This window comes from Numida meleagris, chromosome 7 (genome assembly GCF_002078875.1).
Source record: "Numida meleagris isolate 19003 breed g44 Domestic line chromosome 7, NumMel1.0, whole genome shotgun sequence".
Taxonomy (NCBI): Eukaryota; Metazoa; Chordata; class Aves; order Galliformes; family Numididae; genus Numida; species Numida meleagris.
Window position 1 is genome coordinate 27,456,549 of NC_034415.1, and position 16,836 is coordinate 27,473,384.

The 16,836-nt window shown below is 46.0% G+C and overlaps 1 protein-coding gene across 1 annotated transcript in view; it reads left to right on the forward strand.

The window, feature by feature from the left end:
• Positions 1–8,591, forward strand: part of NFIA (nuclear factor I A) — a gene marked incomplete at its 5' end in the record, with an annotated part of 233,391 nt that extends 224,800 nt beyond the window's left edge. The window contains one exon of the mRNA XM_021405038.1: positions 1,533–8,591. Coding sequence (XP_021260713.1) covers positions 1,533–1,550 — 18 coding nt within the window. The remainder of the gene's footprint in view (positions 1–1,532) is intronic.

Sequence of the window (16,836 nt, forward strand, 5' to 3'; positions counted from 1 at the left end):
GTCACGGTCAAGTGCCGATCACGAGAGGCACTCCCTCAAATGGGGGATTGCTGGAGGCCCCCAGCACCGACCGGGCCTGGAGCGGGGAGCGGGACTTGGCACCGCCTCATAACTCCTGCAGGAACTTCGCTCTGTTTATGAACTTTACATATGAGAACTATTTCGCTTAATTACAGCCTGCTTAAGTCTAAATAGAAAATCTGTAGGCAATAGATGGAGGTGATATGAGAACGGCGTGTTTGTGTTCGGAAGGGTAAGCGAAGGAAGAGTTCGTTAATGAGGTGTACTGGACGCAGGACAACTTCTGTGACCGTGCTATTTATTTTACCGGTTCCTACCTCCATGGCAAGACCACATAATCTCAAAGTATCACATGAAACTTGCCTCAGAGTCTTCTGTAAATGTTAATAACTCCTCCCTGGGTTGATTATACTATCAATCAAGTCAGACACTGAAAAGGAATGGAGAAAAAAGTTGGTAAAACTTGTCGTCAGTTTGTATGTGCGCACAGATGCACCTCATATATTATAGCAGCCAGAGAAAAACGCAGGGTATCAGCAACAACTCTGTAATACCTGGATCTCTCTGGCTGTATTATTTTACTTCAGCCTAAATAGTCACTGCCTGCTGGTGTACTACTTCAGCAATATGTCAGTGCCAAGTGGCATCCCCCTGCACGTCCCGGGCCTAACAGTGCCCACATTCATTGGGGCTTGGCCTGCCCCAAGGGCCGAGCCAGGGTGCCCACCCCACGGTTCTGCCCCGTCCTCCAGCCCTGCTGGTCCTCCCGCCAGGAGCGGAACCGCTCCTTGTGCTCCGGGCATCTGTGCCAATGGGTATGGACAGCATTGCTGTGTGCTCCGTGGAGCTGAAATCCCAGGGAATTTCTTCCCTTCGGAAAGGAGAGGGGGGAAAAAGATCCTTTCCCCAGAGAACAGCTATTTGTTGAAGTTCACGTTTTGTTTTCAAGCACGAGTATGCCCAGAGATACGGGACGTTTTCGCTGATCCACTTTCCCCCAGATTTGCTTTATCCTCGCTTTTCTCTATCGATCCACATTTCTCCCAAGAAAACAGCCCTGTTGTTGAGTTTCTGTGCATCTGTTCCAGTGAGACAGTTGAAGCAGGGCAGTATAAAGCAACAGATGCTTATGCTGGCACATGCCTAAATACCCAAGAAAACCCTGACTGCAGGGTGATAAATGGCACCGAGACGCGAATGTGTATCGCCTTTTCAGGGGATTAGACAAAAGTGAGCTGGAGGGATCTCCAAGCCATAATCTATTAAAAAGATTGATAACTTGTAACATGACATGACCCCCGCGTTCGTCTGTAGCTACGTCCAGCAATTGTCACTGGTAAAAAAATATATTGGTTCGTACAGTATTTTTAATTAAGCTTTGTAATTAGGTCGATTCGTCACAGCCTCAATTAGCCCCCCCTTGGCAGCCGAGGATCGCGGCGGTGTGCGGAGCCCTTCCCGCAGCAGCCGGGCGCACGGCGGGGCTGACGCTCTCCTCTTCTCTCTTGCAGTCCTGGTACCTGGGATAAAAGTCTCCGCTTCCCACCACGCACCGGACAGACCACCTGACCCCTTCCCACCTCTGTAACACGGAAGCAGCAGCATCGCAGCGCAGCGACTTCACATCGGCGGAAGGGGAGGCGAGCAGACACCGACAGCAAACTCGTACATGGAAATGGCAAACGTTATGGTTGAATGGCAAAGGCCGTAACTTTTTCGAGATTTTTTTTTTTTTTTAAAACAACTTAGGACTGTTGTAATTTCTCCTATGGTGCTGGAAATGGTTGGGCTTCATAACTTTTGAAGTGTTTCATTGGTAGTGTAAGCGTTAGGTGACACTGAGTAGAACTAGCCTCTGCTGCTGCTTACCAACTCGCTGTTGTAACACACTTTCCATATGGAGCCTAACTGTTTGACAGTATCCTCATCGATTTTTCCCATACAGGTGTGAGACTTCTTGAGAAATCATGAAACACACTTAAACTATAACTTTTGTAGTAGCTGAATTCTGCAATATATAACTTACCGGACAGACATAGAGCATGTTTTCCTGTAACATATCGGAAAAAAAATGCAGGTTTTTTTTTTGTTGTTGTTGTTGTTGTTGGGTTTTTTTTTTGGTTTTTTTTTTTTTTTTTTTTTTTTTTTTTACAGTCGGCACTTAGATACGTAACACGAACCATAAGAGCATTGTCAACAATTATTTTCCACTCAATTGCAGAGCGATTTAAAACATCGAACTACTACTATTCACTTAAAAAAAAAAAAGAAAAAAAAGAAAAAAAAAGTTTGAAATGCTGCACTTACATTGAAAAAAAAAACATTTTTCAACAATTTTCAACAATTACACAAAAATTCACGCAGAAATGGGGAAGTTGGTCTGTTTTGACAGAAACTGACAGGAATCAATCAAAACAATCGAATTTTGAATTGAGTAAAGTGCAATTTCATTGGATAGCTAAATATCTTTGTAAGATAGAGATTGTTGAAAATTCTATTTTTGTTTTCCAAGTCCTTCCACCCCGGGACTCTAAATTATTGGGGTAAAAAACAGCCTTGCAAGAAAAAGGGGAGCTATTTTTGCTTTTTATGTTTTTTATTGTTGAACTTGTATCCCTTTAAAACTGAAGGAAAATTTAAAAAAAAAAAAAAAACAAATCTAATGGTGCTTTTACCACAATATGTTAACTACATTAAATGCTAATTAATCATTTTCTGTTATCAAAGCACATAACTAAAATTAAATCATAATATCTGTTAATTTTATAAGCTAAAAGTCACTATAATGGATTATGCCAATTCTGACAAATTTTACGTGTTTCCGGCAATATAGGGTTTATCAGTTCTCAAACACCTTTGGGAATAATAGAGAACGGTCCAGAAATTAAAACACCTTAGTGTCCCTGAACTGGTACATTTTCTGGACTGCAAAGAAAACAATACAGAAACGAATGCTGATCGTACAACTTCTGCCAGTTCAAAGCAAGGGCACTTGCTGAAGAAGAAGAGAAAAAGAAAAAAAAAAAAAAAGTTTGGACCCCAAACGTCCTGTATCTTATGTACAAAAAAAAGGAAAAAAAAAGAAAAAAAAAAAAGAGTGCAAGTGATTTTTTCTATCAGACAGCGGAGCACCCCTTTGCTTCACATGCAACTTTAAGAAGGTTTCCTATACTATACATATATATACGTTCTGGTTGGCAAGTCCAGCTAATCAGAGAAAGTCTCTGCATGTTCTAGTGTTAGTAACTAATTTTTATATAGTTAATGTAGGGTAAAGTAGAGTGCATTAAGACACAATATTGTAATCCCTATTCCAGGCACTTGCCTTTAAACTATGTTTGTTCGACCCTTCAGAAGGGTTTCTACTACTGTCCTATACAATCAAGTAACTGAAATTCTTGGGAAGACACTTTGCTCCTCATCTTTTCCCTGAAACGATGTTTTGTTTTGTTTTCTTAATTTGCACGAAACAAACAAAAAAAAAATTCCATATCAATGTGCCTTGCCCTGGATAGCGATTATTTGTGGAATTGTTGCACATGTTCCTATATTGAAAGGGGTTTTTCCCTAGTCAAGCATTTGGAGACACTTTTTGTAAATGTGACTTTTATGTCAGCCATTGTCAGTTTCAACATCTAGAATTAAATAGGATGTTAGTTGTTCCGCAGATAGGAGTAGTGTTTATTGTCCTGTATGGTCAGTGGCAGTGCTATTCTGAGATCTGTAGATGCTAGATTATCAGTATTTTTGGATGTTGCTGCATTTTACATTTTATTTGGAGTCTTCCTTTTGTTTTGTTTTGTTTTTTTTTGTTTTGTTTTTTTTTTCCCAGATATATGAAAATATGCAATACCTGCTTATATCATGTAGAAAAGCTTAGCGATTATTAATTTTTCTTTTCATTTTTTTTTTATTTGACCAAAGTTGGTGCTGCACTTGACGCAGTGTGTTTTAGGTGTTTGTCTTTGTACTTTTGTGATTTTGAATGCACATGCAGGAAGGGCTCTTCTTAGAGAAGCAGTCAAACTGTGAAGCACTAAGCTGAACCCTGCTTCAAGCAATTTTTGTTTTACAACTGTTCCTTTCACAAGCAAGCCTTAAAAAAGAAAAAAAAACTTCCTTTTTCTTCAGATCCCACACCCATTTTTATTAGCAGACTGCAATCAATCCACATTCAATAAAAGTATATAATGCCCATTTTTATATGCACGTTTTTAAACTTCCAAGTTCTGAAAATTGTTTACTGGTTATTCTCTATTTAAGGAAAAAAAAAATAAAATGTTTTGGATTTTCATATGTGTCTGATAAGTGGTTGAGTAGTCATTTTGCTCTATTGTATTGTGTGATTGTTAGTATATGGTATCACATCCTCTAGCCAGCATCCTTTGCCTTCCCTATAGCACTTAGCTGGGCATTACTTTATTAAGACATATGTGCACTAAAAAAAAAATAGCAGCTTTCAGTGCTTCACAGTGAAGGGAAAAAAAGCCTAGACAAACATTTTGTCAGAACCTTGCTATGAGACAAGGTATTACCAGTAAATTGGTTGTACATACAATAAAATTGCACCCTTTTTTAAACAAAACAAACTAAGCAATAGTTTGGGCAGTTAGTTGTTTTTAGTGAGCATGTTGTAGTCATGGCTGCAAAAGAGAGAGAATTAAACTGCCCACTCAGAAGATATGTAATTTGTATGTTGTATAGTTTTATTGATTACACTGATTTATTCTACCCTATTTTATAATGCAGGACTTTTGTAATGTTGTTTAAATGAGGAAAAATTTCTGTCAAATTAGCTTAGTGGAATTTCTGATTGTTCGTTATAAAGGCAGCGTTCATAGAATTGCTTTTTTTTTTTTTTTTTTTTCCTTTGGGAACTGGATTTAAGTTAAAAACTTTCCCGTTTCCTTTTTGTATGTATTTAAATACAGTTATTTTTCTTCTCTCAATGGTATAGCATATTCCTATGCTTGAGAAGTATAGGCTACTGAAGAACCATTGTAAATGGACATTACAGGTATGCTGTATTTTTGAAGGTATTTTGTCATATTAAGTTTGATGACGCTAAAGTTAGGGAATTCTGAGCAGAATGGCGAGAAAAAAAAAAGAAAAAAAAATGTTTTAAAGGCTTTAAAACATGAGCTAGGCGGTCAGGGGCGTCGGCCCACAGGGCCTGGAGGCCGCTCCCGGCGCAGGCCCCTTTTTGCTCAGCCCGCTGCAGAGCCGCCGTGCAGGTGCAGAGGCCGCGTGCGGGCGGCCCCTCTGCCCCGGGGGGTCCAGCCGTGGGCTCTGGGACACGCGAACAACTTTTCCCCACCCCCACCCCCCCCACACCCCTTCTCCCGTCTCCTTCTCTGCAGAAGTTGTCAGACGCACAAATCCTCTGCCCTGCATTCACCCACCCACCCACCCATCCAAATTGAAAGACCTAGAAATTGCTTAGCGCGAATTGACTTTGCCAGTTAATTCCTTTCTTTTTTTTTCCTCTTTTTGAACTAGGGCACTTGCTTTTATCATGCCGCACACCCCAGCGATGCCATTATTTATTCCTCTTCCTTTCTTAATGAAACCTTACGGGCTTCAAGTTAGGCAGCCATGGTACACTTTGTCTCTGCTGTGATCCCCCTAAATAGGGTCGCAGGGGAAGGAACCACCAAGTTCTCTGACTCCGCAGTATTCAGTCAGCCCACAGGAATATGCAAAATCCCTCTAACGTTGTTTTTTTTTTTTTTTCTTTCTCTATTTCTCTTTGTTCCGTATATTTGCAGCTTTGTAGTAACAGTGTTATAAAATATTTACTGTACAAAAATACGAGAAAACCCAGATACATAGCCTAAAACAGTTTTTTTTCCTTGTGGTGAATTATTATTATTTTTTTTTCTAAGAATGTCAGTTTAATATCGTACTTCTTTGCATTGTGTCTCTGGAAATATCTTTTTTTTTTTTTTTTTTTTTTTTTTTTTTTTTTTTTTTGGTAGAAGGCCTCCATCGAACAAAATTAAAACCATAACCGGCATGACAATGTAAGGAGAGCTTCAATGGCACCTAAACAATAACCAAACAACAAACCCAACCTCATGAGGTCTGTCGGAGGCAGGTCTTGTGAAGTTAACACTGCCTGCTAGGCAGGATTTTCATTAAATCAAGCTTACAATGCCAATTTTGTCTTGAAGTCAATGCATGTATTACTGTTTGACAGTAAACCCAGCTATGCCATCATCAAGTCCAAGGCTGCGCAATAGTCTAATTAGTATCGAGTACATTTTCCTTTTATTTTTTCCAATAAAAAAGCAGTGGGATGAAAATTGCTTTGATATATAGCAGGTAACATTGAAGCTATTCCATAGCACTTAACTGTAGTGAATACTGTGTCACCAATTCTGAAATCAATTTAATGTTTAATGCAAATCCATTACATGGTGCTATTACAGGCTGGCAAAATGATTTACAAAAATGTGACAACTTGGGCTCAATTCACTCTGCTTTCCAACAATGTAAATGCATAGCAGTGTTTATCTGCATGAAAACTATGCACTAATCTATCTGAAAAAAAAAAAAAAGAAAAGAATATATCGACTTTGGTATCTACTTTCCGTTTACTTCGATCCTTGCCTTTTTGGTCATTGTTATAATGCCAGCTTTAGGACAGAAAGAATTATAAGAAAACCAGCATAATACCTGATATATTAAAATGTAGTGCCTGTGAAATCTGTATTATATTGCTCTTCTGAAGTAAGATTTTTCTACACCGGTAGCCTTCGCTGTCTGTCAGAACCTTCTGATATAGGTGATGTAAAATAACCGTACAATATTAATGCATGCTATTCCATAATGCTTAGTAGCTGTATGAATATTACTCAAAGTTATGTTAGTCTTTTTTTCTGACTTGGTTCTTGTCAGATAGGTTTAAAGATATTTCACTGAGAACGCAAATTCTGTCTTTTCTTGATTTGGGGTGTTTTCAGTATTTTGGAGGTATACATTTACTTAAATTCAGTATTACTTGTGTTTTGGGTTTTTTTTCTTTTTTTTTTCTTTTTTTTTCCTTTTCTTTTTTTTTTTTTTTTTTTTTTTTTTTCCCAGAGGGCAGGACATGGTGTTTGAGACCAGAAATCCGTGCCTGGTAAGATTTTCGTCTCGAACAGCTACCCTAAGAATTGCAGAGCTTGCTCTGAAGAATATCCCATAAAGTTCAAATTGGAGGGACGGTCCTTTAACCCCACAGACGAGATGGAGCTCATCTCGCGGGAGATTTCTTAATGGGCAGCGGTTAACCAGGTACCCATGCTTGACCCTTCTTCACACCAGACTTCCTCATATAGAAGAAAAACCCTTTAAAAAAAAAAAAAAAAGAAAAAAAAGAAAAAAAAAAAACCTCATGTGGTTGTTTAGTTTCATGCACAGTTGCAATATTTTTCTTCAAACAAACTCTGTACAAACTTTGGGCCCGATTCATAAAAGCTCAGTTGCTATTAACACGGGACTCTGGTGGGCTTTTCTCATCCAAATTGGGGCTCCCTCTCTCCCTAGCGCGCTCCGGCCGGGCCTCCCCCCGCAGCCCTCGCTCCTCTCCCTCCCCTTCCCCTCTCCACCTCCCAAACTCCAAACAAAATCCATGGGAGTGGATGTGGAGACGGAGCCGAGAGCGGCGGGGCCCCGAAGCCGCACTCCGGCCCTGGCGGGGTTCTGTCACTTCGTGGTACAATGCTAATCGATGGCAAGGGACATTTTGTCTGTACCAGAAAAATATGCTAGATTGCTACCTCTGAGCTCTAGAGAAAACCTTCGTAAAGGACAACACTTGTATACAATGTGAACTTTTGTACTTTGTACGCTTTTTTTTAGGGAAGACTATTTTCCACTTAGTTAATCTTCTATGCTCGAGCATGAACAAAAACAATTGTGTCAGTGAAATCCCCCCTTTTATCTGCATCCACAAATTAATATGAGGGGAAAAAACGAAGACGTGTTTCTAGACGGAGCATGGTAGGAAGCGTCCCCAACCTAGCACCTGCCTCGCCGCTGCGGGCGGCCCTTGGGGAAAGGCTGCAGGATTCCTGGCTTCGGGAACACCACCCAGGAGCAGTCCCCACGTTGGGCGGCTCCGCGGTTTCCCCCATGGCCGAGCTCGGCCCCAGCCCTGGCCGCTTTCTGAGCCTGGTCCAGCCGAGTCCCTCGGTGTCACTTTTCAATCCGGGGCACTAAAATTTCCACTGGCCGCGGGAAAGATCTGCTGCAAATTCACTTGACACCCGTGTTAATACCATGTCGTGTTCATTTTTTTATGAGTCAGGCCCCTCGTGCCTCTAGTATACTTGTATTGACTCTCATAGTTACCATTTTAGTTTTACTGTGTTCTGTGAAAAAAATTGTAATTGGTTGAGAATCACTGTGGGCATCCATTCTTATTCAACTAAGTCTCCGCAGGTTTTTTGAGCTGGTGTGGATTAGTTTAACTCTTGTATTCAACCATTAGTGCTACCACCTTCTCACATTACAATACAATTACTGGAAGCAAGTACTGCATTTCCTATGCAACAAAAAAGGAAAATAAAAAATTGCTAATGCTACGGGGCCGTGTTGTTATTTCCTTCGCACAGGGCTCGGGCGCGTACGCGGGGCTGGTGCGTCTCCGTGCTGCAGGGGCCTTGAATCGCGGCTGCGGGGCTACATGGAACCCAGCAGCACTGAGCCTGGGCCTGGCTGCATCTAGCAACAATTAACTGAGATTAATTCATCGTGCACGTATCTTTAGGTGAAGTGCAGTGCCGGGGATGTCACCGTGCTCCCAAAGCTCAGTTGTTCGGCCGCGCTTTGCCCATCGTGGCACCTCCCTGCAACTCTTCTGTGGGCATTGGGATGAAAATAGTTTTCTTTGCTGCAGTTTGACTCTGTCATCACGTGACACCTTTTCCTTAAAAGATAGGTGCAGAAGTTAATATTTGCAGAAAGTAATTTCTTGCATTTAAGCAATTCTGCCCGTTCTCTGCTTAAAAGGCAGCAGTGGGGCTTATGGGCAGCTCTGCAAGAACAGGGGACGGGGACACTGGGACACACAGCCCTGCCCTGAGCAGCTTTTCCATTCTCTTTTGGGGAAATAGCTGCTTTCTAATACTAGCTGCTCACAAAGCACTGGTACTTCTTTTCTGACGCCTCCACCTGATTTCAGTCTGGGCTACAGGAACAGGATGGGAGGTTTGGGCCACGCGCAGATTTGATGTCCCTGCCCTCTGCGGTTCCCTTGGTGCCCCTCACTGCGCCCCTGGCCCTGTCCCGGCCGGCAGCTCTGTGCAGCATTAGGACAGGAGGCACATCCCAGGGCTGAAAGAAGGAGCCAGGGGGGTGCCAAGTGATGTCCCCAAGTGCCACATCCCCACAGCTCTGGAGCACCCCCAGGGACGGGAGCCCCACCACTCCCTGGGCAGCCCGTGCCAGTGCCTGACTGCTCTTTGGAGAAGAATTTCCCCTAATATTCAGTCTTTGACATGGGTGTGTGCTAAGCACAGTGAGAAACATGACCTCTGCAGGAACACGGGTGGGACCTTACAAATACACTTGAGGTTTCATTTCTCACCATTTGGTTTTTCACCAATGGGAGAAATGTGGGCTCCAAGCTCCAACTGGGTACAGACAGCAGCCCGTGTTTCTCCCCTCCTGCGTGGCATAGCAGCAGACAGAGCAGTGGTGAGAAACCCAAATGAGGTTGTGCCCAACTTTTTGGTATCGATGTTGTATAACCTTCCGAAATTTTCAATCTTATTTAGCACAGAGATATCCCCAAGGGATTGCTTCCACGTCACAAAACAGCGGCCCTTTAAACTGACATCAGCAGCAAGTCTGGCTACTGCATCTCTTCCTCAAATGTAAGAGTTCCTGATGGTGTGGAAGGGGAGAGGCTGGGGGGCGTGAGCACAGCAGCGGGATCATCTGATGCCTTTCATCTGCCGCAGACAAGCCGAGACTGGAAATATTTATTGGTTCGGTCCTTCAGCAACATGGTATTAATTGCCTCCGAGTGTTTTGATAGGTAGTTAGCACAAGGGTATTAATGAAAATAGCACCACTTCATTTCAAAATTAACTACTTGGCCATTCAGCAACGTGAGCTGATAAATTATGGCAATAAATCCGCGACTGAGATTTATGCAATGGCGACACGCGCTCCCACGGCGCGGGGCCCTCGGTGCCCCGCACCTCCCTTGCACATGGGCAGCTTTATTGTTACTTTAAATCCTTGCTTTAAATGTGGGACCTCTGAGCGGGCTCTGGTGCTCCCCAGGAGCAGCGGGTGCTTAGGGATGGAAACCACCGTGCATTTTCCATCATTGCTCTGGTTCTCCCAGTCCCTGCGTTCAGTGCTCAGCCACTCCCACACGAACCGTGCAGCCCTCCCAGGCTCCCCAAACCTTGGAAATAGGGAGGTGGGCTGCAAACCAGCAACATGCAAGGTTTTTGTTATTACTAGTTTTGGCCGGGGGATGGCCTTGTGCTTGCCAATGTTGGACCCAGTGCATTTGTTCCCATTTTTCTCTTCCATTCCAAGAGGCAGAAGCAAATCAGTGCTGTGATCCAGGCCGAACCCGAGCCCACCTCTTTCTCAGGGATTGTTTGCACCTCATGCTTACAGTCAGATGTGCTGGGCCTGGGCCTGGGCTGCATGCAGCCACTGGGGTACAACCAAGGAGCAAAACTCCTTTGGTGCCTGCAGCGCCAAACCAGCACCAGACCCAGCACAAACCCCGCTCACCTGGGATGCAAACCACTCGCGAGCACCGACCATAACCCACCTCTTTTGACAAAGAAATATTAATCTGTGAGAAATGAATGGCAACTCCCTGCCTTAGGCAGCAAAGAAATTGGAAAATGTTCCTATAAATGTGATTCATACGACATCATACCTGCCTGCATATTGCATTATCCAAACCTATTAGAATGGAGACGCAGCCAACTATTTTGTTATATGGGGTTTAATCTTTTTCCCTATTGTTCATTATTACCCTACAGAAATTTCATAACCTAGTGTCTTTTTTTTCTTTTTTCCCGTTGTTAATTGGGCTGGCATGTGCAAAAAGCCACGACCAGTGGGATGGGAAACACCCCAAAATGCACTCAACCCCTGCGTACTGTGGGGAGAGGGTGCAATGCAGCTGAAGACCCGAATTTGGGATGCAATGGGTGGGAATGTAGGTGGTGGCACCTGGCTGTGGGCAGGAAGGTGAGCAATGCTGCACATCCCCCTGGGTGCTGTGCTCTGCAGACACACGACGACACACCCGTCTTCCAAAATGTCACATTTTGCTATTGGGGGGGAGACGCATGAGTTTTACAGAAAATTCAGCTAAATATTGCATTTATTTATAAATGTGACAAATTTAATAGGGTAGGAAAGGTATTTGAATTATTGATTGTTAAATATTTAAGCTCCGAGTACCCATCCATCAGCATGTGTGAGAAGGCTCGGGACAGATTTATGATGTTGGAGTTTTCCTGGTTAGCTGGCACTTGGCATTTCTATTAATTATAGCCCACACACTCATTTTTTTCAGGATTTGTTAGAAGTATTTATAAAAGATGTCCCTATTATACCATTTAAATATTGTTTGTGCAACTGGAACATGTTTTCTATTGGGGATTAATACACTGTTTGATTTAGGGGAAAATTAAATTAGAAGGTGTAAGTCCCAGGAGACGGGTGCTTTATTTGAAAAGGGTTTCCACCACTGGAAAGCACAAAGTTTTTCTTATACAGATAAATATTTTGCTCCCGGTGTCCCTGGTGAGAAGGAAGCAGTGGGCTCAGACCCTGTTTCCCTGCAGCCCAGAGCAGGTGGGAGGATTTTGGCCATGGCTTCTTTGACCTTAAATCACTCAAAAGCCAACAAAGTGCCTTGGTTTTCACTAGCATGGTGACAAAGTTCTTGCTCCAGCAGGTGTAGAAGCCTCTGGTCCCCAACCTGGGGTGAAGCCTCTGCCACTGATGGGGATGGGACCTTCTGAGCCCAGCTGTGGAAATGTCGATGCCTCTCCACCTTCTGAACACATGTTCCTGTTCATCCCCAAATTCTGTTTTTGGAACCAGGAGGGTGGGTTTTGTCCCTTCCTGTGCTTCATAGAATCTTAGAAAGGTCGGGTTGGAAGAGACCTCAAGGTCCATCCTGTTCCAAGCCTTGCCATGGGCAAGGTGGGGGCAGGATGCATTGCATCATGTTTGTTATCTTCATTATAAACACCCACTCGGACCCCAGTTATTTCCCAGGATGGGGGAAGAACGTGAACATCCGCGTGGCAGCCCCGTGCTGCAGAAGGGTTCGTGCAGGAGGAGGAAACCAGGAGCAGCAGGTCAATAACGCGCCTCCTGAAAACCAGCGCCCGAAACATGCATCGGGATGATAGATTATAATTGCTCAAGAAGAGCCATTATGGCCTGTTAGGTCAATACTCTGCATTTCCAAAGTGCTTTAATTAATATATATTTACATCAGGTAATAGCAGGGATTTCTCTGAGCTATGGTATTAGGCCAAGAAAGGCTCCTAACTTTCATAATTCAGGGGGAACGTGATTGCAACTTGCAGAAACATATCTGGTGCCACATGGAGCATGGAGATCTCCCTCCAGGCAGCACATGGGGCACTCTAGGGATGGGCACGGGGCACTCAGCAGTGACCCCAAAGCTCTGCCAGCTGCAGCCACTGCTCCTTCCTCTGCTTTCTTCTCGGAGTCATAAATAAGTTAATGGCAACATCTATTGCTTTGCTGCCTGCAGGCGCCAGCACGGAGGTTGGCCTCGCCACAAAGGAAAGCCTCACGTTCCCATTTTTCCCCGGTTTCCTTGCCCCAGAGGTGTGCAGTCCCCCAGGGCTGCAGTGCCAGCCCCACCGCAGGGCAGTGCCGGGCCCATCCTGGTGCCACGCGGGGGTTCCGGGGCCGCCCGGTGCCCCAGGTGACGATGAGCACACCAATAGGGTGAGGTTATTGATTCCTATTTTTTATTTTTTCCTTTCCCCGAGACCACAAATTAGAAACGGCGCTGCTAAAAATCACTGCTCTCTCCGCAAATTTTAATTAAAGCCCAAATAAATCAATTTGGGCGCTGCACTTGCCTGTAAACAATGAGGGAGATGGCACCCTTACAACTGCTTGTCAACATTGGGTGACTAATGAGTCACTGTGAAAATACAATCTGAAGCGACCGAATTGAAACCAGATTCCGGCGCTAACGAACGGCACATGCCCGCCGCCGCAGCACGGCGGCCCGGGGCCCCCGACCGCCCTGGGGGGAGCTCCGCCGCACAGCCCCGGCCCTTATTGAATAAAGCACAGCGCTGTAATGCGATCTTGCAGCTGCAGCCTTTTTGCCACGTTGTGGAGTAATGTTTTCCCCTGTCCTTGCAGCAAACAATAACCATATGCTGCGTGTGTTACCAAATGTTTATTTTATTTCTTCGTCAGGACGCAAAGCGGGCTCTGAAGAAGGGCTCGCGCTGCTTCAAGTGATCATTAAGCAGATCTGCAGGGCTCAAAGCGTCCTGGCCATGCTTCACCGTGCAGGCCTGGGCGCAGGGCATCGCTCCTCCCAACCATAGCACCACGGGGACTAAGAACACCCCAAGCTCAGCACCCAGCCCGACTGCCTGTGGAAAACTGCCCCATATCCGCTGGAGCCCTAGAACCCTAAAACCACAGGCTGGTTTGGGTCAGAAGAGATCATAAAGCCCACTCAGTCCCACCCCTATCATAGACTCAGGTGCCCAAAGCCCCATCCGTGGCCTGGGGCACTGGCAGGGATGGGGCATCCACACTGCTCCGGGCAGCAGTGCCAAGGCCTCACTGCTCTCATGGGGAAGAATTTTTTCCTGGCATCCAATCTAAATCTACCCTTTTACTTTAAAGCCATTACCCTTGTCCTGTCCCCACACTCCCTAACAAAGTGCCCCCTCCAACTTTTCTGTAGGCACCTTTAGGTTCTGCCACAGTGAGGGCTCCCCGAGCCTTCCTCAGCCTGTTTCTGCACCAGCGATGCTCCAGCCCTCTGACCATCCTTGTGGCCTCCTCCAAGCCCTCAGGGCTTCTCCTCGGGGCAACTCTCCATCCACTCATCACCCAGCCTGCATTTGTGCTCGGGATTGCCCTGAATGAGGTGCAGCAGCTTGCACCTGACCTTGTTGGACTCCATGAAGTTCACATGGGCCTACCTCTCCAGATGCCTCTGGATGGCATCCCCTCCCTCGCTGGGCCACCAGTCATGTTTAAACAATCAAGCTTCCACAAATGCCTTCAGTGTGACACAACAGCGTCATCTTAGGGAACATTTTCTCTACCAAACACTTAAAGCAGACCTAATTTTTGAGGTTTTTTCTCCCACAAGGGCTACATAACTATTGCACAAAAACTTCCCTGGACAGCAAAGACCAAAGCATTGTCTTGATCCTAAAATGCCCCCAAATCATGTCATTTCCACCCAAGACTGAGGCCATTTCCACCCAAGAAACCCACTGAGACACCCCAGCCCCATGCTGCTTTGCTCTTCTTCATTACTGTGTTAATGCTGCCGTAGGGATAACAGCGCTGCAGTCATTCAGCCCTGAGCAACCTGAGCAAGGAGCTGCACGCATCCGTCATTTCACCACACCGCACCTCTTCCCTTGGTGACACCAAGGAGCACTGGCGGATTTTGCAGCTCCCAGAGCCGCTCTTCCCATGCAGCTGGGTTGTTCAGCCAGAGCAGCGACAGCAGACAGACAGACAGACAGACAGCCTGTGTCCAGCACATCCGATAGCTCCTGGTGTCTGCAGCCTGATTCCCAGATTTCCAGTGGGTCTTCTCCGGGGTCAGAGCCGGGCCCTGGTGCCATGGAAATAGGAATGAGGCCTGCTTAGCTCGCCTTTTTTTTTTATTACTCTCTCCAAAGCATGCTCGTGAAAAGAAAGAAAAATATTATGTTCTGTGTGTCGCTTCTGCGAGTCAGAAAATGATTCTGACAGGGGGAAAAGAAGGGGAAAAAATCCAAAAGCTCCCAATTGCAGCACATGCTCATGGAAACAAGATGTGGAGCACATGAGGCTGTCCCAGAGAGAAAGTTTTCTAAAAATAACATATGCAGATTATGTACATAAAATGTCATGAAATATCAGCACATAAAAACGTGTGGTAGTTCAGGCTGTTGCAATTACAGCTAAAATGTGCCAGATGAACGACACGCAGCATTTGGTGCTGTCTGCAGCCAATGCCAGCGGGGCCGGCGCCCAGCCCTGCTGCAGGCCAGCGGCAGTGGGAGTCAGCACCGGGCCGGCACTGCTGTGCCAGGACCCTGGGTGCTCTGGCTGAACGAGGGTTGACCATCGGTTGACCAAGGGTTGACTGGTGGTTGGCCAACAGTTGGCAACAAGGCAGCATTGTGCCCTGGTGGCCAAGAAGGCCAATGGAACCTGAGGTGAGCGTGGCCAGCAGGCGAGGGAGGTGCTCCTCCCCTCTGCTCTTTCCTGGGGAGGGCACAGCTGGAGCACTGAGCCCAGTGTGGGGCTGCCCCGTTCAGGGCAGATTGGGAACTGCTGGAGAGCACAGTGGAGGGTGCAGAGATGGTGGGGGCATGGAGCACCTCCTGATGGGGACAGGCTGAGAGCTGTGGGGCTGTGCACCTGGGGAGAAGAAGGCTGAGGGGGATCTGATCAGTGCTGATCAATATCTAATGGTGGAGGTTAAGTGGATGGGGCCAGGCTCTCTTTGGTGGTACCCAGCGACAGGACAAGAGGAATGGGCACAAACTGGAACACAGAAGTTCCACACAAACATGGGGAAGAACTTTACTGCAAGGTGGCAGAGCCCTGGCACAGCCACCCATAGAGGTCGGGGACTCTCCTTCTCTGGAGAGATCCAAACCTGCCTGGACACGTTCCTGTGCAGCTGCTGTGGGGAACTGCTATAGGGGGGTAGGATTGGGGGTGTTCCAGAGGTCCCTCCCAACCCCTGTGGTTCTGTGGTTCTGTGACCTCCAGACAGAGAATGTGCGGGAGCAACCAAGCAGCGCCGGTGACCAGCACTGTGTGAATGTCGGCCATGTTGGGAGACATGGCACCAGGCCTCGGCCATACAGCACTCGTCATCAGCCCTGTCCTTTGGCCTGTCCCAAAGCTGCCTGCCCCAAAGCTGCATCTGAAGTCATCTTAGCTGCTCGTTTAATAAAATATTAATTTCTTAATTTGTTATGGGTTTTATATGGTACCAGCCCCCAGCAGGTCCCACAGTGCATCCCGCGCTGAGAGACCTCCACGCCCACCATTACGCAGCCCAATATTCCATTAAGCTGCACATTTCGACCACTTTTCTAACAAACAGGGGTTTGATCCAGCTAGCTGGCCAGAATTAAATTACTTCACAACAGATTTTTTTCCCCCCAAGGATACTTTTTATTTAGTGCCGCAAACGCGCGCTGCCGGCGGCTCTCGGGGAGAACAAGGCCTTTTGTATCGAAGTCCAGCAAAGCAACATGATTCATGGCTTTCTCATTATTTTGTCCTTTTGCTGGATATTGCCGGGGAATTTCCCTCCTCCTTTCTTTCCAGCCCCTTTGAAAGGAGCTAATGGAAGGAGGGGAATATCCATCTCCCCACGTCGCTCACGTGGCTGTGGGGCGGCAGAGCCTCTGCAAACTTTTATGGCCGCCCGAGTGCAGGGACGGCCACGGGAGTCTCGCGCCCTTGGTTTGCCTCCAGAGTTGCAGGAGCCCCGGCCCCAGTCGCTGCCCGGCGCTGCGGCGCGTTTCCCTGCAGTGCGGGGACGGCTGTCGGCAGGAGTGAATTGTGTACTGCGGCAGGCGG